At 48.9% G+C, this 22,407-nt stretch overlaps 1 protein-coding gene across 1 annotated transcript in view; it reads left to right on the top strand.

Annotated features, from left to right (window-relative positions):
* Positions 1-8,949, top strand: part of LOC123345434 (butyrophilin subfamily 1 member A1-like) — a 37,936-nt gene extending 28,987 nt beyond the window's left edge. The window contains exons 8-10 of the mRNA XM_044982315.1: positions 854-874; positions 4,350-4,376; positions 8,246-8,949. Of these exons, the coding sequence (XP_044838250.1) occupies positions 854-874; positions 4,350-4,376; positions 8,246-8,760 (563 nt within the window). The 3' untranslated portion in view covers positions 8,761-8,949. The remainder of the gene's footprint in view (positions 1-853; positions 875-4,349; positions 4,377-8,245) is intronic.
* Positions 8,950-22,407: the final 13,458 nt, after the last annotated feature.

The following is a 22,407-nucleotide window of genomic DNA, read 5'->3' as shown; positions in this document are numbered from 1 at the left end:
AATTTCTTTGATGCCCCCTATCTCTATAATTACCTACACTAAATCCTTATATCGGAATCTCCTCCTTCCTACTCCTAACTGAAGTTTTGGGGCTTTGAGATTGGAATATATATTTTGTGACTGGAACCTCCTGTTATATGGCCCCTGGGTATGTAATTGGGCAGCTAGCCCAAGCCACTGCCTGGGCCACTGTGGCCACACCACTACGTTCAGGGACAAGATCAAACAGAGCGGTTGCATGTACATCCACCCAAGCTGGGGATCACACCTCTCCACTGCTGTGTAGACCTACAGTGAAAGTCACAAAGGAGGCACGGCAGTGCAGGAATGCTGTCCATTACTTTAAATTAGGATGCTTCAGTGCATATCGAAAGACTAGTATTCTTTTAACCCAAATTTCATTTCTGTGCTTTTTTCCTGACAAGCTTGAGAAACAGGAAAGGAGATTTGCTTTGAAAATTTTAGTTTAGTGTTAATCAGATTCAGAATGAATTACTTTAAATTGCGGGTATCACTATCGTTCTTTGAAGAGATTGAGGGTTCAAGGCTTATCAATAAGCTGTCTGTGGTGATTGGTGGCTGGGAAAGGGGCATATGTAAAGAGGAGTCAGTGGGGTGTGAGCTGCGTCTCTGGTTTTCGTAAAGCACAAGGCCTTTGTTTGATTTAGTTATGGAATGCAAGATTCAGAGTTAGCAAATTTGGATGATGGATCAGGTGTGGTGTATAAAAAAGGGGATGAATGAGAAAACTGGCAGATGATGATTGGGGATGTCTGCAGGGACAGCTCCTTGAGTGAGGTAAGGTAATACCTGTTCACCCAATTTCTAATTGAAATCACACTATTTTTTGCAGACAATCTCCAGACAGCACAAGGTATGTTCTCTTTGTTTTCTAAGCTGCTACTGTCCTTAAGAAGAATGTTCTTAACTGAAAACATTTCTTCTTTGCATTCTTTCATTAGCCAGCCACTTTCTTTTAAACACCATAAAAGACCTGTGATGACTTTCTCCCACAAGATGTTGTTTGGTTACCCCAGAATACACCTCTACCCCGATGTAACGCTGTCCTTGGGAGCCAAAAAATCTTACTGGGTTATAGGTGAAACCATGTTATATCGAACTTGCTTTGATCCACCTGAGTGCGCAGCCGCGCCTCCCGGAGCACTGCTTTACCATGTTATATCCAAATTTGTGTTATATCGGGTCATGTTATATCGGGGTAGAGGTGTATTTATACTTCTTTTCTCTCCAGTCTAAAATTGAAGTCTGATTTTAACTATCACTGTACAAAATAGACATTTAATAATATTGTGACTCCCCTTCTGATAATTTTATCTTTGAGAGTATCCAGGGGGGCTAGCATATGTTTTCCACAGTGATAATTTTCTCATGATGTAATTTTTTCATGATCCAGTGCGTGTTAATTGGGAAAATCATTTTGAGAAGAGGAAAATTATATCTAATTTAACTATTGTACGCTAATGGGGGACAGTAGTTCTTTGAACTTAAAAATATATATTTTGTGTCAGAATCTCAGCCACACTGCAGTTCCTTCATGTTGCTCTCAGTACACAAACTTCTTTAAAAAAACAAAACACACACACACACACACAGATGGGAGCACTAGGGGGTTCTCCTTTCACTGGGGAATCATTGTATTACATATAGCTACTATTTTACCCTACTGCTGGCCTAGTGCAAATGTTAGGGCATAGCTCAGCATCCACACTCTTTCCTGCCACATCTCCCTTCAGCAACAACCACAGATCTGTTGGTAACCTGAACAGTTTAGAGCAACCTTCAGGCTGCTGCATTCTGCACAGTGCATAGGATGCAAACAGAGCCTTTCATCACTCTTCTTCCCCATCCCAACCATGAGCTTCTTTCAGTATTCTTCAGCCATAGTTCTGGAACTCCCTTATAACCTTCAGCCCAGTGATTACGGTACTCAGGTGGGTGGTGGGCAACCAAAGTTCAAATCCCAGCTCCACCTCAGGCAGAGGGTGAGAACTGGAACTTCTGCATCCTGGGTGAGTGCTGTAACTACCAGGCTAAAGATTAAAAAGGAGGTTGTCCTTCTCCCCAGCCATTTTGTGTGGAATTAGGCACATTGCTGTTTTTCTTGTAAGATAAAGCTTAGGCACCTGACTCCAGGAGATAGTTCATGGCTGAGAATCCCACGTAGAGAAAGGCCCCACCCTACAGACCAGACATAGATGCTGAATTCCCAGGGCTTAGCATCTCCCATTGGCTAAATTAGGTGCCACCCTCTCTAGGGTGCTGGCTTTTGTAGAGCCCCTTATTAGGCCCCTATCTCTCCACCCTGTGGGTTAGTATCATTGTTGGAAACTAGAGGTGCATGAGAGAAAAAAAATGATGATATTTCATCATCTGTGCCTTTGTTAAAAATCTTCTCTCATAGGGAACCCATGTTAATACGACTGACACATAAATTATAACGGTTAGAAACAACAAAGTGTCTGGTACCAGTATTTCCGATTCTTTCCTATTCACATGCCCATATGTAATCCTGAAGGAGTGTGGAGGTTTTTGCTCTTGTTGAGGGTCAAGAAAAAAATGACCTCCAGGGAGCGATGACCTCCAGCCTTCTGTCAGACCCTATTTATAAGTTATGCATACACCCACTGAAGCTCATTAATATATACATCCATCTTTGGGAGCACCCTGATATTTTGAGGAACTCTTCACCTAATAGGCCATTTGGATAGTTTATCTTTTAACTTATCAATGCTTTCATCACTTTATCACCATAATATGCAGTTAGCTTAAGGAAGTCTCTAACATTTCATCCTGGCCACCAATAGCCCTCTTGTAGTTTCTGCCTCTTATAGACATTACTATCCAAAATCAGTAACTATTTTTCAAAACAGCATACAAATATAGACACAAGCTCAGCAGATTTTTATTAAGTTAGCACACATAAATTAGCCATATTATAAAGCTAACTTGTCTTAAGCCCTAAGGCCTTATTTGGCTAAATTAAAGAGCTTATAGGCCTAAACATGTAGGTTTCTTGCATTTCAGCTTTAAACCTTAAGCTATATTTTTACCCATCTGTTGCAAAGCGCTGACTCACTGGTGTGGCACCTCCTGCTGGTTGCCTTGGGGAATTAGCTCTCACGGCCCTGGGCTGGTTCCTCACCCTCTGTTACCTACCCTGTTGTCTCCATGACCTCTAGCCTCATGTCCCTCCTGGACCCTTACCTTGGGGTGCTGTTTCTCCCAGGGGAACCCTAACCCCCTATACCCACCTTGCCTCAGTGGCTAATGCCAGTCATCATCTAGCCCCCGCTCACTGGGGCAGACTACAGTAATGGCCACTCATTGGCAATGGGGTAGGACCTGCTGCCTTTCTAGCCCCAGCTGCCACCTTGCAGCCCTAGTACCTCCCCTGGCCTTTAGCAAGGCCTCAGCCTGGGGATTCACCAGGCCAGAGCTCCTCAGCTTTGCTTTCCCTTCCCCAGCCCTGTTCTGCTTCAGGTACCTTGCTTGGTCTCCCAGGCAGCCTAGTCATCTCTGCTCCCCCAGCTGTGCCCTAATTGTGTGCAGCCGCACCTGTGGCTGACTACCCAACCAGCCTCCCTCAGCTGCTTTGAACCCCTTTCTGACTGGAGCAGGGTGACCACCCCGCTACACCATCATCTATCAGATATTAGTCTTTTATATCTAGCTCTATTAATAGATTAATGTATTCATTACAAGCTACACCATGCAGTGAATAGGGAGCAGGGACCAGGCCTTCTGAATTCCATCGGAGAGCTAGGTGCTTAAAAGATGCTGCAATGCTGAGTACTGCAACAGTCAAGTCATTTTATGGCTTTGATTTCTAGTCCATATGTCATTTGAGGTGTAATGCTACAGCCACACTGCCAAAATAAATAATATAAGTGGCGTGTAAATTGTGCTTATAGTCTCCAGTGGTTTGGCACAGTGTATGTAGATGAGGGGAAAGCATGAGGGAGTTTGGTTTATGGAAGAAAAAGTTGGTAACATACCACACCACAAAATGAGCAGGTTACGTGATGATATGTGGCATTGGCTTGAGTTGCAAGACAAAGCAGTTCTTAGGCAGACCTAGACCCTGCTCAGGTTCTAATCATAGCAGCTCAGAAAAGCCCATGTGTAGGGATGGAGTCCTATGTCTGTCTGTGTGTACATTTTAGGGAGAATTTTGTGTATATTAATATCTACACTTCTTTCTGCTGTACAATTAAATGACCCTTTAATGCTTCCTCGGTCTGGAAGATCCTACTTCTTTAGTATGATCCTAGATCTTTAGTATGGGCTTCTTTTAATTCAAGGTCTGTTATTTTTCAATCTCATTTCAGACTGGAGAAGGACTTGCATTTACACAGGTACAAAATACACATTTCTTCCAGGATTAAGAAATCATTGTGTTAATACAGCAACAAAACCAGAATCAATACATAGCCTGCTGTTATCCTGAGAACAAATCATGAGAACCACGCTAAGTTTGTACGCAGTCCTTTCTTGGGAAAAATCACATTTATATCAGGACATAATTCTAACCACATACCAATTTCACATCCATGGAATGTCATGGCACCAAAGGGGTTAATCATGCCCTGCCCTGGAAGGAGCTATGAAAATGAGCCCAGAGAGGCTGCATGATGCACAGCCAATCAGGGAGGAGTTGCAGGACTGACCAATCTGGGCCCAGCAGATTCAAATAAAATGGAGCTGCAGGGCAGAGTAGGTCAGTTGCTGATATGAGCTCAGGGAGTAAGGACTGTGTCCCTGGAGGGCTGAGAGAACTAAGCATTTTAGGCAGAGCAGTGGCTAGTAGGGACCAGGAAAGAAAGAGGGATCTCCTGTCTGGCTCCTGGGACTAAGATGCTGAACATCCTAAGCTGAGGGCAAAGAAGGTGCTGGGGGTATGGGAAGTGGCCCAGGGAAAGAGAATAGCATTGACAGAGGTTACAGAAGAGCAGCTATTTGCTGCTTCTTACAAGGTGCCTGCTCTGGGGCCCAGAGTAGCAGGCAGGCCTGGGTCACCACCACTGGGAAGTGGCTGGACTGTGGGACAGAGATACACCCCCCACTCCCTGGATGGGGAAAACACAGATGGTGACACAGTTGGGGGGCTGAGTTGCAAAGAGGACACTGTGGTTCAGGGAGCTGAGAGAGGAGCCATAGGCAGGAGCAGAGACCGAGTGCCAGTGTGCAGATGGTGGACATGGATGTTGGCTTCAAGCTAATCCCCAGAACAACCAGGAGGAGGTGCCAGTCTGGCAAGGAGGGTTTGTGCTCTGTAATACCCCTGCTCAGTTTCTAATCATAGGAGTTCAGGAAGTGGTAGGTATGGTGTACAATGTGTGCCTGTGGGTACATTCTAGGGTCATTTTCATGCATATTAATATCTACATTTTTTTCTGCGGCACAATTAAATAATCCTTTAATGCTTCCTCAGTCTGGAGCATCCTGCTGCCAGAATGAGAGAAATCTTTAGTATGGATCCCCTTTTAATTCAATGTCCATTATTTCTCACTCTGATTTCAGATGGAGAAGGGCTTGTGATAAAACAAGTAACAGAAAACATATTATTCAGAAATCATTGTGTTAATACAGCAATCAAAGTGGAAACATACTATCAAATGCTGTTCTCCTGAGAGCATTGCTAAGTTTTCACAGTGTTCACTTGTTCAACAATCACATTTATGTCAGGAACTGATTCTGACCTCTCAACAATTTCAGATAAGTGTAATTTCATGGATTTATGTGGAGTCTTCCCTTATTTACACTGTTGTGAGATCAGAATCAGCCCTGAGAGGCTCAGGATTTGGAGCAGGGTAAAAACACAGATGAGGTGATGCTGGTGATTGTGGTAAAAGTACTGGTGGTAAAAGTACAGGGTAAAAGTACTGATGATAGGTGTTATGATGCTGTATAGTGGTAACCAGGAGTAAAATGTGTGGGATTTTGATGGCATTTGATAATGATGAATTGAAGAAGTGGTGAAAAGTTACCTCTGGCAGTGGTGGTGTTGATTTGAGATTGATGCTGATTATGGTGTTGGTGGAGAAAACTGAATATGATACTTAGCGATGGTCATTCAGGGGAAGGTGAGACAGCTTTAATGATGGTGATTTATGGCAGATATGAATATATGAGAGTGGTGACAGTAATTTGCACTTGATTCCCATTTTCTTTTGATCACATCATAGCTCTTTGCAAATATTAATCCAGCTGCATGTGTCCCTCACTGAAGTAGGTATTATACACAGTTTATAGAGACTAACTTAAGATATTTGAACAAGTTCACTCAATGAGTCACTGTCAAAGAAGGGAACAGAACTTAGAAGTCTTGATTTGCAATCCCCACTTCTAGCTTCTCTAGACAAAACATTTTTATTACAGGTTGTACTTCGCTGGTCTGGCATCCTCAGGACCTGACCAGTCCTGAACCAGGGAATTTGCTGGACCAGGGGAGGTCTATGATGGCCCCTCTGCTGCTGCTGGCTTCGCTACGGTGGCAGCAGAGGGGCCGGCTCTGATGGAGTGGGGACCGGGGCGGGGCGCTAGGGGGAAGAGGGAGGGCAGCTGCGGAGTTCCATGGCCGGGGACCAGGAGCACAGCCCTGCGGCCAGAGCACCGCAGTCATGTGGCTGCGCTCCCAGTCCCTGCCACTGGCCTGGGGCTGCGCTCCTGGTCCTGCCGCCAGTTGCAGGGCTGTGCTCCCAGCCACCCTGCCTCTTCCCCCGGGCACCCCTCCCTCAATCCCTGTTCTTCCCCCTCCCTCCCTGAGCTTGACTGCCGCAAACAGTTATTTGAGGTGCTCCAGAAGCTCTGGGAGGGTGGGGGAGGAGTTGCTGAGCACAGGGCCCCCACTTTTCCCTGTGAGTGCTCCAGCCCTGTACTAAGAAAGTCCTTTTATAACATTTGTAGTGCAATAATGAACACACCATGGAAGTACAGAGGTCCAACATAATAGGTGCAATAGTTTTCTTCTCCATGATCAGATTCACTGTTTAGATATTAACATTTTTTCCTTGGCCCCAGTTTTTCAGGGTACTTAAGCAAGGGCTAAACTTTAAGCACATATAGGGATGGCACCTCCTCATCTGAGCACATTGACTGGTATACACAGGAGTGTTCTAGTTGTGTTGGTCCCAGGATATTAGAGAGAGAAGGTGAGTGAGGAAATATCTTAGAATCATAGAATAATAGACTATCAGGGTTGGAAGGGACCCCAGGAGGTCATCTAGTCCAACCCCCAGCTCAAAGCAGGACCAATCCCCAATCTTCTATTGGACCAACTTCTGCTAGTGAGAAGAAGAGCTCTGTGTAGCTGGAAAGCTTGTCTCTCTCACCAACAGAAGTTGGTCCAATAAAAGATATTACCTCACCCATCATGTCTGTCTCACATCTACTGGATCATGCCCCAAAAGCAGGCTAGACAGGAGAACACCTAGTTTTTTAATTCTGCTGGGGCTTGAGCATGCATTAGGTTCCAAGCTGCTCAGCAATGTCAGGACTCAGGTGGCTGAGTGCAGGCCCAGCTACCAAAGTTTTGGCAATCTGGGCACTTGAATGGTGAAAACCTAGGTGCCTAGTGAATGTATATGCCTGCAGGGCTAGGCAGCAGCTTAGCAAGGGTTTTGTGGATTCCAGTCTCCACTATATGTTGGACTTATTTGTCTGTCTTCCAGGGTGAACCAGAGGATTCAGGGGGCCTGGGGTCTTCAGTGGCAAGGGGCCCCCACCACCGAATTGCCGCCAAAGACCTGGCACTTTGGTGGTGGGTCCTGGAGCGGAAGGATCCCCCACCACCGAATTGCTGCCAAAGACCGGGAGCAGAAGAAGCTCTGGGGGCCCAGGGCCTGCGAGAGTTTTCTGGGGCCCCTGGAGCGAGTGAAGGACCCTGCTTCAGGGGCCCCAAAAAACTCTCATGGGGACCCCTGCGGATAAATTGCCTGGGGCAAATTGCCCCACTTGCCTCCCTCCCCGGCAGCCCTGCTGTCTTCCCCTTGTGAACACCACCCAAATAATTCAGAATCGCTTTCAGTTTAGAGTGAATCTCAAACAACTCTCATGTTTCTAAAATATTTCAATACAACAAAAACATTCTCAAGCAGGCTTCAAGCAGGCCAAACTCCCCCCCGAGAACTGAGTGTAGGATGGAGCCCATCCTGTAAACAGCCCCTTATCCCAGCTAAGACTGACATTAGACCAGTGTTTCTGAACACCCAATCTCTCTTTGCAGATAACGTCACTTTTGATAAAAGAACAGCCCACCCCAACCTCTCCATTTCTTGGGATGAGAAGAGTGTGAACCATGAATCCCAACCTCAAAGACTTTTGCAAAATCCAGAGAGGTTTGATTTGACTGTCTGTGTGCTGGGCTCTGAAGGATTCTCCTCTGGAAAGCACTACTGGGAGGTGGATGTCGGGACAAGCACTGACTGGGACCTGGGAGTGGCCAGAAAATCCATACAGAGAAAAGGGAAACTTTCCTTCTCCACTGCAGAGGGATTCTGGGTTATGGGTTTGTGTGGGAGCAATTACTGGGCAAAAACACATCCATGGACCCAAATCATGGTGCAGGAAAAGACCGAGAAAATTGGAGTTTATCTTAGTTTCCCAGAAAGGCAGGTGACCTTTTTCAATGTAACCGATAGGACTCCATTGTTCACATTTAATGACTGTTCATTCTCAGGAGAGGTTTATCCATTCTTTAAAAATTCTGACAAAGAAACAAGAATGAGAATTTGTTCATAAATTTAAAATGGCAGTGATGCTCAGTTTTTGTTAGAGAATGAGCAGGCTGACCCAAAGGCAGATTGAGTAGACGGGCTTCTTTATTGCAGTACTTGTTCCCCTCAACCCGATTGTTGAGTAAGCACTGGATTACTTACAGCACTAACTTAAATAAAAAGTGTGTGTGTAAATGCCTACGTCCGCTACAACACCCCAAAACGCCTTATGAGCTTTCGTGGGTGAATACCCACTTCGTTGGATGCATCCGACGAAGTGGGTATTCACCCACAAAAGCTCATGCTCCAATACGTCTGTTAGTCTATAAGGTGCCACAGGACTCTTTGCTGCTTTTACAGATCCAGACTAACACAGCTACCCTTCTGATACTATGAAGTAATAGAAACCCCCACACTATGATTATACCCACCCCCATTGACTGATTACCGCATTACACATATTATACACACATCTTTACCTTGAAAATACATTTCTTTGCAGTAATTTGTTGCCACAAGTTCCCTTAATCAGCAGTTCATGGGGAGGAAGGAAGGAGCCATGACCCTGAGCTCATTTATATAGCTTGGGAAGGAAGGGAGGGGGAGATAATACTGCTCTACACAAAGAGTATCTTTTAGATCCCCACATTCCTTATGCAGCTGCAACATTTATCTATCCCCAATAAGCTGAAGGGGAGGGCAAGGGATGACACTTATCATAGAATATCAGGGTTGGAAGGGACCTTAGGAGGTCATCTAATCCAACCCCCTCCTCAAAGCAGGACCAATCCCCAGACAGTTGTTTTTTTACTCCCCAGTTCCCTAAATGGCCCCTCAAAGAGGGAACTCACAACCCTGGGTTTAGCAGGCCAATGCTTAAACCACTGAACTATTCCTCCCCCCTTAGCTATCAAGCAAAGAAATGGTGCCTGCCTGTGACTCTACTCCCTAATGCCATACCAGCACACTAGCGGTTTCCCAGGTCTCTACTTAACCCTTACATATCCCAACAGTTTTGTTGACCCAACTCACCTAGCGTCCCATGATGCTTCATGGCACTGTTAACCTTGCTTCAGTAATAAAATATTTTGCTGCCAGAAGAAAGGTGATCTGAAAAAAATCATTACCTGTGAAATTATAGTTACATATATTGGTGATTCTGCAGGGATGGCTCCCCACATAAAGAATGGAACTGAACTGGAATCTGTAAAACTGAGCACTCAAAAACAGAGCTGTTAACTAGTACTTTATTTCTTTCATTGCTAACTGCTACTTTATCTGGATAGCAGCTAAGGGTAACCAGTCACTGCCTATATCTTAGTAGTGTATCTGTGGTAAATCATATAACCAATCTTTGACTCAGGGATAAATATAGATGGGGGAATGAACAAAATCTTGGGAGAGTTTGACCAGCTGCACTGCTGTTTTTAGAATGGGTTGGTGGTAAACTGATTTTTCCTTTCTGTATTATACCATGTTAATCTTTGATTAATGAAAGTTGTTTGAGCCTAGCTATTTGAATCTCAATCTATATAGAACCTGTAACAATTTTGTGCTAATGTAACTTTGAATAAAAGATGAAGTGTTCACTGTTTGCAATGCCATCTTAATCTGTATGTTTTCCATTTTAAAAAAAGTTTTCCACTCCTTGGCAATTACTGATATCTGCGCAGCCTTTTAAGAACATGATGTTTGTAACACAATGTCAGGATTTTACTGAGGAAAATACAGCACTGTTCCCAGGGGCGGCTCTACAAATTTGGCCGCCCCAAGCAGTCATGCCCGGGAGGCGCCCCCGAGCCGCGGGAGCAGCGGACCTCCCGCGGGCATGACTGCGGAGGGTCCGCTGGTCGCGCGGCTCGGCTGGACCTCCCGCAGCTGCGGGCGGTTCGCTGGTCCGGCGGCTCCGCTTGAGCTGCCGCAGTCATGCCTGCGGGAGGTCCAGCCGAGCCGCGGGACCAGCGAACCGTCCGCAGTCGTGCCTGCGGCAGGTCCGCTGCTCCCGGGGCTCCGGTGGACCTCCCGCAGGCATGACTGCGGCAGGTCCGCCGGCCCAGCCTGCCGCCCTCCCGGGAAAGGGCCGCCCCAGGCGGGTGCTTGTCCCGCTGGGCTCTGGAGCCGGCCCTGACTGTTCCATATCATCTGTGTTTGGAACTGACCTAGAAAACAAAATACCACGAAGCTTATTACTAATTTAATTTCAGTATATTACTGTACAATAAAGGGACCAGACTCATGTCTGACTAATAACTATAATCTGGGTCTATATTCAACTGAATAAGTCTTTCTGCATATGCAACTCCCCCGGCCAGCAGGGATCACAGGAGCTCAGCTACCTCCAGCACCAGCAAGGAGCCTGTAAAAGTGCTTTCACACTTCACAAGTAAATACAATGTAAAGGAAATGGAGTAGCTCACCTGTTCCCCTTCTGATACACAGGATGTTCTACCCAGGCATGTGTCTTAAGTGCACCTTCTTCCTACAGTGTGTAGTGTACATACTCACATAGCCCCCGAAGATGGCTATAAATAGCTGTGTAGCTAGTTAGACACGTGGAGTAAAGTCACACCTGAATGAGGTGAGTGGGTACCCGAGTACACACACTACATAGATCTCTACTTGCCCAAGCCATGCCAGAGCCTGTCGTTAACATGTAGCTACACATCGCAGTGTGGGTGTGGTGAGCTTTTCACTGAAGCATGTAGCTACACATATGCTGTGTGCTGCTGCCAGTGGCATGTAGTGTAACAGCCTAACAAACACACATGTGACTGCATCCATATGATCTGCCGGACAAAGACTGAGGCCTGGTCCACACTAGGACTTTAATTCGAATTTAGCAGCATTAATTCGAATTAACCGTGCACCCGTCCACACCAGGAAGCCATTTAATTCGACATAGAGGGCTCTTTAGTTCGAATTCTGTACTCCTCCCCGACGAGGGGAGTAGCGCTAAATTCGACATGGCCATGTCGAATTAGGCTAGATGTGGATGCAAATTGACCTTAGTAGCTCCGGGAGCTATCCCACAGTGCACCACTCTGTTGACGCTCTTGACAGCAGTCCAAGCTTGGATGCTCTGACCAGCCACACAGGAAAAGCCCCGTGGAAATTTGAATTCCTTTTCCTGTCTGGCCAGTTTGAATCTCATTTCCTGTGCGGACGTCGTGGTGAGCTCAGCAGCACTGGCAGCGATGCAGAGCTCTCCAGCAGAGGTGTCCATGCAATCTCAGACTAGAAAGAGGGCCCCAGCATGGACTGACCAGGAAGTCTTGGATCTCATTGCTGTGTGGGGCGATGAGTCTGTGCTTTCGGAGTTGCGCTCCAACAAACGGAATGCAAAGACCTACGAGAAGGTCTCCAAAGCCATGGCACTCAGAGGATACAGCCGGGATACAACGCAGTGCCGCGTGAAAGTCAAGGAGCTGAGACAAGGCTACCAAAAAATCAGAGCGGCAAACGGACGCTCCGGAGCCCAGCCCCAGACATGCCGGTTCTACAAGGCACTGCATGCCATTCTCGGTGGGTCTGCCACCACTGCCCCACCAGTGTGCGTGGACTCTGAGTTTGGGATACTGTCGACGGACTGTTCCTCAGAGATGTTCGCGGACGGGGAAGATGAGGAGGACGAGGCAGTCGACAGCGCTTACAATGCTGATTTCCCCGACAGCCAGGATCTCTTCATCACCCTCACTGAGATCCCCTACCAACCCTCCCCAGCCATTACCCCGGACCCTGAATCAGGGGAAGGATCAGTCGGTAAGTGCTTTAAACATGCAAACATTTTTTCTAACAGAACAGGAATATTAACTATGCGAAAAGAAGGTCAATATATATGGGGATGGAACAGAAATCCTCTTGGGAGATTTCCGAGAAGCTCTCCTGCAGGTAATCGAAAAGCCTCCGCATGAGGTTCCTGGGGAGAGCTGCCTTATTGGGTGCTCCGTGGTAGCACACTTTTCCGCGCCAGGCTATCATCAGGTACTCCGGGAGCATTGCCTCCACGAGCATGGCCGCATAGGCCCCTGGTTTGTGCTGGCTTTCACGCAGCATGCACTCTCTATCTGCCTCAGTGACCCTCCTCAGGGTGATCTCGCTCGGAGACTCCTGCATTTAATTACAGTAATTTGTGTACTATTAGTATTGGGAGTGCTTCACTGTTCCTTTGCATAACAATAAGCGTCACTTTACAGCCACGTGGTGGAGGCTGCAGAGTGGCATTATACAGGGATCTTTCACAGGGAACAGACGCGAGGGGGTGCAACAGGGGCAGAGTTTATGCTTTCAGGATTGCCTGTAGCAAGAGGACAGTGGTATACATTGACTTTTAAGCAGCCAAAAGTCTTTGGCTTACCATGCCTGGCTGCTCCACGGATTCTGCTGTCCCGCCCCACTTGTCTGGTCTGCAGTGCAATCCCCCAGGCAATGAAAGCGAATTCCGAAAATTCGAACTTTCCCTGAGTGCATGGTCTTGTTCACCGAGACTGACTAGACTATGTTTCCTCTTTGCGGAAATGTATCTTTATAAGGAAGTCAATCCCTTTTTCCCATCACACAGCTGCACCTGTATCCCGACCTGCTCCAGCATGCCCCTCAGAGAGGCTGGCGCAGATTAGGCGGCGCAAGAAAAAGACACGGAACGAGATGTTCGCAGAACTTATGGGCTGCTCCCGAGACGAGGCGGCCCAGCAGAGCCAGTGGAGGGAGAACCTCTCCCAGCAGCAGCGCTCACACAGCGAACGGGAGGACAGATGGCGTCTGGAGGACCAGCAGGCGACTCAAACGCTGCTTGGACTAATGAGGGAGCAAACGGACACGCTCAGGCGCCTTGTGGATGTTCTGCAGGACCGCAGACAGGAGGACAGAGCCCCCCTGCAGTGTATCTGCAACCGCCCTCCCCCGCCACAAAGTCCCATACCCCCCTCACCCAAAATAACAAGAAGGAGGTGCGCCAGGGGCCGTGAAAACTGTCACTCCACCCCAGCAGAGTGCTCAAGTACCAAAAAGCTCTCATTCGCTAAATTTTGAGAAGTCCTTACCTTCCTGGATCACCCAAGCCCAAATCCCAGTTTCATTCCCTCACTGTGTAGTTGATTATTAAAAATAGTTTGCTGTTCATTACTGTTTCCGTCATGTTTCTTTACAGAAGACTTTGTGTGAAGTGGGGGGAGGGGTTTGGTAATTGCATAGGACGGTCACCATTACCTGGATACATACACGGGGGCAGGATCTACAGCAGGTCACACACACATAGTGCAGTCACTAGGCACCCTGGTCAGTCTGGGAGGTGTTTTTCATGTTCTGTGCATAGGCGGAAGGTGCCCTGCTCCAGCTATATTTGGAGCTGGGTCTCTCCCCCGCTCCTGCCTGGATCGGGCCCTGGCCCCCACGGGTCTCCCCCCTGCCCCGCCACGCTCCGTACCAACCTGACAGTAGAGCGGCTCCCCGCAGAAATGCTGTCTGGTGCCCCAGGGTCCTAGCGCCTGCCATACAAAAATGGCAAGGCAGGCTGCCCTTACCCTGCCCTTCCACCATAGCCCTGAGCCTCTCCAATGCCCCAAACCCTCAGCCCCAGCCAGAGCCCTCATCCCCCTACACCTCCTCCCCCTTCCCACACACCCCTCACCCCTTCCTACGCCCCCACCCCCAGCCCAGAGCCTGCACCCCTCACCCCTTCCTTCACACCCACCTGTAAACGTCCTGCTCCCAGTCCTCCCCCGCCACAAGGCCACATAGCCCCCGCACACAGAGTCCCGAAAAGGAGGGATGGCAGTCTCCATTGAAACAACCAGTTCGGCAGTGCAGACCGCTCTAGGGGCAGGAGCCTGTCATTCCTCGAGTGTAGAAGCGGTCTGTACATCACTGCACACCCTACCCACCACAGTCTGCGTCCCTGTTTCAACTCTTTAACGCGAATTCATTAGTAAAGAAAACGTTGCTAATTAAAAATATTCCATTAACTTTATTTTTAAACGTGTATTGGAAGGGGGAAACGTGGTGAGTGGGGTATGTCACCGCAGAAGAAAGTCAACAGTAACTGAAGCAGGGGCAGGTTCAGCTTCTCTGTAAAGAAACAGAACAGTCACAGGTTACCCCGCTCCCTGAGGAACCTAGCTTTCAAAGCCTCCCGGATGCACAGCGCTTCCCGCTGGGCTCTTCTAATTGCACGGCTGTCTGGCTGAGCGTAATCAGCAGCCAGGCGATTTGCCTCAACCTCCCATCCCGCCATAAAGGTCTCCCCCTTGCTCTCACAGAGATTGTGGAGCACACAGCAAGCAGCAATAACAATGGGGATATTGCTTTCGCTGAGATCCGAGCGAGTAAGTAAGCTTCGCCATCTCCCCTTGAGACGTCTGAAAGCACACTCCACCACCATTCTGCACTTGCTCAGCCGGTAGTTGAAGAGCTCCTTGTCACTGTCCAAGGCGCCTGTATAGGGCTTCATGAGCCAGGGCATTAGCGGGTAGGCTGGGTCCCCGAGGATCATTATAGGCATCTCCACATCCCCAACACTTATTTTGTGGTCCGGGAAGAAACTACGTTCCTGCAGGCGTCTAAACAGACCAGAGTTCCTGAAAACACGTGCGTCATGAACCTTGCCTGGCCACCCGACGTTGATGTTAGTAAAACGTCCTCTATGGTCCACCACTGCTTGCAGCACCATTGAAAAGTAGCCCTTTTGGTTAATATACTGGCTGGCCTGGTGGGCCAGTCCCAGGATAGGGATGTGAGTCCCATCTATAGCCCCACCGCAGTTTGGGAATCCCATCGCGGCGAAGCCATCTATGATGATTTGGACGTTTCCCAGGGTCACTTTGAGAGCAGTAGCTCAACGATTGCGTTGGCTACTTGCATCACAGCAACCCCCACGGTAGATTTGCCCACGCCAAAGTGGTTCGCTACTGACCGGTAGCTGTCTGGCGTGGCAAGTTTCCAGAGGGCTATGGCCACTCGCTTCTGCACACTCAGGGCTGCTCGCATGCGGGTGTCCTTGCGCTTCAGGGCAGGGGACAGCAAGTCACACAGTTCAAGGAAAGTGCCCTTACGCATCCTGAAGTTTCGCAGCCACTGTGATTCATCCCAGACCTGCAGCACTATGCGGTCCCACCAGTCTGTGCTTGTTTCCCGGGCCCAGAATCGCCGTCCCATAGCATGAACATGACCCATTGCCACCATGATCTCCATTGCGCGGCGTACCGTGCTTTCTGAGAGGTCTGTGCCACTCTGAGACTTCATGTCCTCACCGTGCTGCCGGAGCCTCCTCGCCCGATTTCTCAGCATCTGACTGTTGAAGAGGTGGACGATAAGGTGCGAGGAGTTGACAATGGCCATAAGTGCAGCGATGATTGCAGCGGGCTCCATGATCGCAGTGGAGTGCTGTGGCGTCCGCGCTGTCACTAACAGGAAAAGTGCGCGAACTGATTTCCCGCCGGCGGGAGTGGCGGTTAAATGCTGACAGTTACCCAAGACCACCCTCGACACAGTTTCCCCCCCAGCATGCATTGGGGGGAAATCCCAGAATTCCAATGGGCAGCGGGGAGTGCGGGAACTGTGGGATAGCTTCCCACAGTGCACCGCTTCCAAAGTCGACGCTGGCCCCGTTAGTGTGGAATCACAAAGACGAATTAGTGTCCTTAGGCCTGGTCTACACTAGGACTTTAATTCAAATTTAGCAGCGTTAATTCGAATTAACCGCGCACCCGTCCACACCACGAAGCCATTTAATTCAACCTAGAGGGCTCTTTAGTTCGAATTCTGTACTCCTCCCCGACGAGGGGAGTAGCGCTAAATTCGACATGGCTATGTCGAATTAGGCTAGGTGTGGATGCAAATCGAACTTAGTAGCTCCGGGAGCTATCCCACACTGCACCACTCTGTTGACGCTCTGGACAGCAGTCCGAGCTTCGATGTTCTGACCAGCCACACAGGAAAAGCCCCAGGAAAATTTGAATTCCTTTTCCTGTCTGGACAGTTTGAATCTCATTTCGTGGTTGGACATCGGGGCGAGCTCAGCAACACCGGCAGCAATGCAGAGCTCTCCAGCAGAGGAGTTCATGTAATCTCTGAATAGAAAGAGGGACCCAGCATAGACTGACCAGGAAGTCTTGGATCTGATCGGTGTGTGGGGCAAGGAGTCTGTGCTTTCGGAGCTGCGCTCCAAAAAACGGAATGCAAAGACATACGAGAAGGTCTCCAAAACCATGAGAGACAGAGGATACAGGCGGAATGCAACGCAGCGCCGCGTGAAAATCAAGGACCCCAGACAAGGCTACCAAAAAATCAAAGCGGCAAACGGACGCTACGGAGCCTGCCACCACTGCCCCACCAGTGACCATGGACTCTGACGATGGGACAGTGTCGACGGCCAGTTCCTCGGCGATGTTCGCGGACGGGGAAGATGAGGAAGGGTTTGTGGAGGACGAGGCAGGCGACAGCGCTTACAACGCTGGTTTCCCCGACAGCCAGGATCTCTTCATCACCGTCACGGAGATCCCCTACCAACCCTCCCCGGCCGTTAACCCGGACCTTGAATCAGGGGAAGGAGCAGTCGGTAAGTGCTTTAAACATGTAAACTTTTATTCTTAATATAACAGGAATCTGAAGTATGTGAAAAGGAGGTCTCTCTATATATGGGGATAGAACAGAAATCCTCCTGGGAGATCTCCACGAAGCTCTCCTGGAAGTAATCGAAAAGCCTCCGCAGGAGGTTCCTGGGGAGAGCTGCCTTATTGGGTGCTCCGTGGTAGCACACTTTTCCGCGCCAGGCTTTCATGAGGTACTCAGGGAGCATTGCCTCCCCGAGCACGGCTGCATAGGGCCCTGGTTTGTGCTGGCTTTCACGCAGCATGCGCTCTCTATCTCCTTCATTGACCGTCCTCAGGGTGATCTCACTCGCAGACTCCTGCATCTAATTAGGGGAATTACTGTAATGTTACGCCTGGTCCAAAGTATTTTAAAAAAATCTCCGGACAGACAGCGTAGCAGAGACTCAGCACGCTGCTGCGTGACAAGCGTAATGGAAAGCCAAAGAATCAAGTGGACGCTCATGGAGGGAGGGGGGACTGAGGACGCAAGGTATCCCACAGTTCCTGCTGTCTCCAAAAAGCATTTGCATTCTTGGCTGAGCTCCAAATGCTTCTAGGGTCAAACACAGTGTCCGCGGTGGGTCAGGGCATAGCTCGGCAATTTACGCACACCCCCACCCACCCCCAGAAGTGAAAGGGAAAACAATCCTCTGTTGACTCTTTTACATGTCACCCTATCTTTACTGAATGCTGCAGATAGATGCGATGCTGCAGCACTCAACACCAATATCCTTGCTCCCCCCACCCCCGCCATGGGTGGCTGATGGTACAATATGACTGATATCCATCGTCATCATCAGCCTATTGGCACATGGGGCAGTGCAAAAGGACTGGTAACCATGCCGACTAGCATCCGTTAGGTCGATCAAGGGTGCCTGCTCCTAATTTTTCCTGGTAGATGGTGCAGTATGGCTGGTAACCGTCCTCATCATAGCAACAGGGGGCTGAGCTCCATCAGCCCCCACCCTTCATGTGTAAAGAAAAGATTCAATTGCCCCTGGACTAGCAGAGGGATGCTGGGCTCCTCTCCTCCACACTCCTTAATGTCCTGTCTGGACTATCATAGCAGCTGGAGGCTGCCTTCCACTCATTTCTCACTAACAAGTCACTGTGTCTTATTCCTGCATTCTTTATTACTTCATCACACAAGTGGGGGGACAATGCTATGATAGCCCAGGAAGGGTGGGGGAAGAACGGAATGAACAGGTGGGGTTGTTGCAAGAGCACCCCCTGTGAATAGCATACAGCTCATAATTTATGCAGGATCTAACACAGAGCAGCTGTGCTCTCTGGTTCTCTGATACAGTGGTTCTCTAGTACACTTGCCCATATTCTAGGCAGGACTGATTCTATTTTTAGATACCAAAAAGGAGGGATTGACTCAGGGAGTCATTCCCAATTCTGGCTTTTGCGCCCCTGGCTGATCTCAGCCAGGGGCACTTATGACAGCAGCAAATGGTGCAGTGCAAAAGGACTGGTAACCATGATCATCTTATTACCAATTTATGGTATGATAGATGGTACAGTATGGCTGGTAACCATCTCTGCTGTCATGCAAAAGCAAAAGCATGCTGCTGTGTAGCGCTGCTGGACTGCCCCTGTCAGCGGCATCTAGTACACATACGGTGACAGGCACAAAAGGCAAAACAGGCTCCATGGTTGCCACGCTGTGGCGTCTGCCAGGGCAATCCAGGGAAAACGGGCTTGAAATGATTGTCTGCCGTAGCTTTCCCGGAGGAAGGGATGACTGACGACATTTACCCAGAACCACCCGCGAAAATGGTTTTTGCCCCATCAGGCACTGGGATCTCAACCCAGAATTCACAGAGACAGACTAGACTGTGTTCATTGTTCGCAAAAATGTATCTTTGCAAGGAATTCACTCCCTTTTTCCCATCACACTGCTTCGACTGTCTCCAGACCTGCCACAGCATCCCCCTCACAGAGGCTGGCAAAGATTAGGCGGCGAAAGAAAAAGACACGAGACGAGATGTTCGCTGAACTTATGGGGTGCTCCCAAGACGAGGCGGACCAGCAGAGCCAGTGGAGGGAGACCCTCTCTCTGTACCAGCGCTCACACAGCGAACGGAAGGACAGATGGCGTGAGGAAGACAAGCAGGCGACTCAAACGCTGCTTGGACTAATGAGGGAGCAAACGGACACGCTCCGGCGCCTTGTGCATGTTCTGCAGGACCGCAGGCAGGAGGACAGAGCCCCCCTGCAGTGTATCTGCAACCGCCCTCCCCCGCCACAAAGTCCCATACCCCCCTCACCCAAAATAACCAGAAGGAGGGGCGCCAGAGGCCGTGAAAACTGTCACTGCACCCCAGCAGAGTACTCAAGTACACAAAAGCTCTCATACCCTAAATTTTGAGAAGTCCTTTCCTTCCCGCCTCACCCAAGCCCCCGTCCCAGTTTCATCCCCTAACTGTCTAGTTGATAATAAAAAATACTTTTCTGTTAATTACTGTTTCCGTCATGTTCTTTTAGAGGAGACTGTGTTTGAAGGGGGGGAAGGGGGTTGGTAATTGGACAGGACAATCACCTTTACCAGGGTACAGACACCGGGGCAGGATCAGCAGCAGGTCACACACACAGTGCAGTCAGTAGGCACCCTGGTCGGTATGGGAGGTGGTTTGCAGGTTCTGTGTGGGTGGGGGGGTACGTGACTTTGTAGCGGGGGAAGGGGGTTACAGATCTCATGCAACGGTCCCTGTCCTGGACCACAGAGCCACGCAGCAGAGGAATCTGTATCCGTCCTCCCCCGCCGCAAGGCCACATAGCCCCCGCACACAGAGTCCCAAAAAGGAGGGATGGCAGGCTCCGTTGAAACAACCAGTCCGGCACTGCAGACTGCTCTGGGAGCAGGAGCCTGTCATTCCTCGAGTTTAGAGGCGGTCTTTACATCACCGGACACCCTACCCAGCACAGTCCGCGTCCCAGTTTCAACCCTTTAACGCAAAGTCATCAATAAAGAAACCTTTGTACAGTTACAGTGGAACATGTGTTTTATTTTTAAACGTGTGTTGGAAGTGGGGGAAGCGGGGTGGACGGGGTATGTAACTGCAGATGCTAATCAACAGTAACTTGGTAAAGAAACAGGGGCAGGTTCAGCTTCTCTGTAAAGAAACGGAACAGTCACAGGTCATGCTGCTCGCTGCTCGCTGGTACTTGAAGAGTTCCTTGTCGCTGTGAAAGGCGCCTGCATAGGGCTTCACGAGCCAGGGCATTAGCGGGTAGGCTGGGTCCCTGACGATCACTATAGGCATCTGCACATCCCCAAGAGTTATTTTGTTGTCCGGGAAGAAACTACCTTCCTGCAGGCGTCTAAACAGAGCAGAGTTCCTGAAAACACGCGCGTCATGAACTTTGCCTGGCCACCCGACGTTGATGTTGGTATAATGTCCCCCATGGTCCACCAGTGCTCGCAGCACCATTGAAAAGTAGCCCTATTTCTCAGCAGCTGACTGTGGAAGAGGTGTATGATAAAGTGCGAGGAGTTGACAACGGCCATAACTGCAGCGGGCTCCGTGCTCGCAGTGCTGTGGTGCCCGCGCTGTAACTGAGCAGAAAAGTGCACGAACAGATTGCCCGCAGGCGCTTTCGGGGAGGGAGCGAGGGAGGGCGTGATTGACAGTTCAATGATGACAGTTACCCAAAACCACCCTCGACACATTTTTTCCCCCAGCATGCATTGGGGGGAAATCCCAGAATTCCAATGGGCAGCGGGGAGTGCGGGAACTGTGGGATAGCTTCCCACAGTGCACCGCTTCCAAAGTCGACGCTGGCCCCGTTACTGTGGACTCAGACAGTCGAATTAGTGTATTTAGTGTGGATACACAAATTCGACTTCATAAGGTCGATTCCACAAATTCGACTTAAGTTGATTCGAAATAGTCTTGTAGTGTAGACATACCCTTAGTGTGGATACACAAATTCAACTTCGTAAGGTCGATTCCACAAATTCGAATTAAGTTGAATTGAACTACTCTTGTAGTGTAGACATACCCTGAGAGACTTGTAGGGGTGTACAGCCCACCAAATGGAAACACTGTCAACCTGGGAGGAACACACAGTGCTGCTGCCCAGCATGGTTTGAAATGCACCAGATTCCTTGGCCTGGGTGACAGGTAGCTTTTCATACACAATATAAATGGTACCATAGTATGTGATCTCATGATCCACATGGGACTCTTCCAGACCATCTCTGGACCAACACATGCCCCCCAGACATACATTCTTTCCTATCTTCAGCCTAGGACTGCAAATTTGACCTGTCCACATTGTACCGCACTCCTGATCTGATCAGCCCTTCATCCAGGCTGAGGCCAAAGCCCTCCCTCCTTCCCACCTGGGGAGCAAACAATCAAAGCTGTAGACTCCTGAACTCTCTAGGTTTTCAACTCACCCTAGAACAAGCCCCACCAATGATAAAGGCCAAGGTGCTGATGACTTAGTACAATCACCTGATGATCACAACCATAAGCCTTTGTTCCAAGCTGCCCACTCCCCCCACCCAAAGCGGGAAGACCCCATGGATGGGTCACAGATGAACTGCAGCAGATGAAGTGCACAGGCAGAAATTTAAAATACCGTTGGTACAAAAAAAACCCTTGTGAATCTGTCCACAAGGAGTACAAACAACACTTACAGAACTAGGCCTCTGCAGCAAACAAGGTGAAATAACCCTTCCTTTCCCCTGCAGTGAAGGCAGGAGATGTATGGATGGCAGATCTATTCTGCCTACCGACTTGTGTAATCAACCCACAATGTGTAGCCCAGATCCAAGAATCAAGCACCATGAAGAACTGTCAGCTTACTTCACTAATAACATCAGACAAATCTCAGAAATGCTTCCATTTTCACATACAGGGCCAGATAGACAGGCAGAACTGCAGGTTCTCAGTGTTTGGATGAGACAGTGTGGGAGGAAAGATTTAGGTTCATTAGGAACTGATGAAAGTTTGGAGAAAAGTAGAACCTATGCAAGAAGGATGGGCTCTGCCTAAACCAAAAAGGAACCAGACTGCTGGCCACAATTTTAAAAGAGGTTGCAGAAGAATTTTTAAACTTAGGCTCTGGAAAGC

Source organism: Mauremys mutica, chromosome 12, assembly GCF_020497125.1.
Source record: "Mauremys mutica isolate MM-2020 ecotype Southern chromosome 12, ASM2049712v1, whole genome shotgun sequence".
Classification (NCBI taxonomy): domain Eukaryota; kingdom Metazoa; phylum Chordata; order Testudines; family Geoemydidae; genus Mauremys; species Mauremys mutica.
The sequence above is the reverse complement of the archived record's forward strand: the minus strand, read 5'-3'. Positions and strand labels throughout refer to the sequence as shown.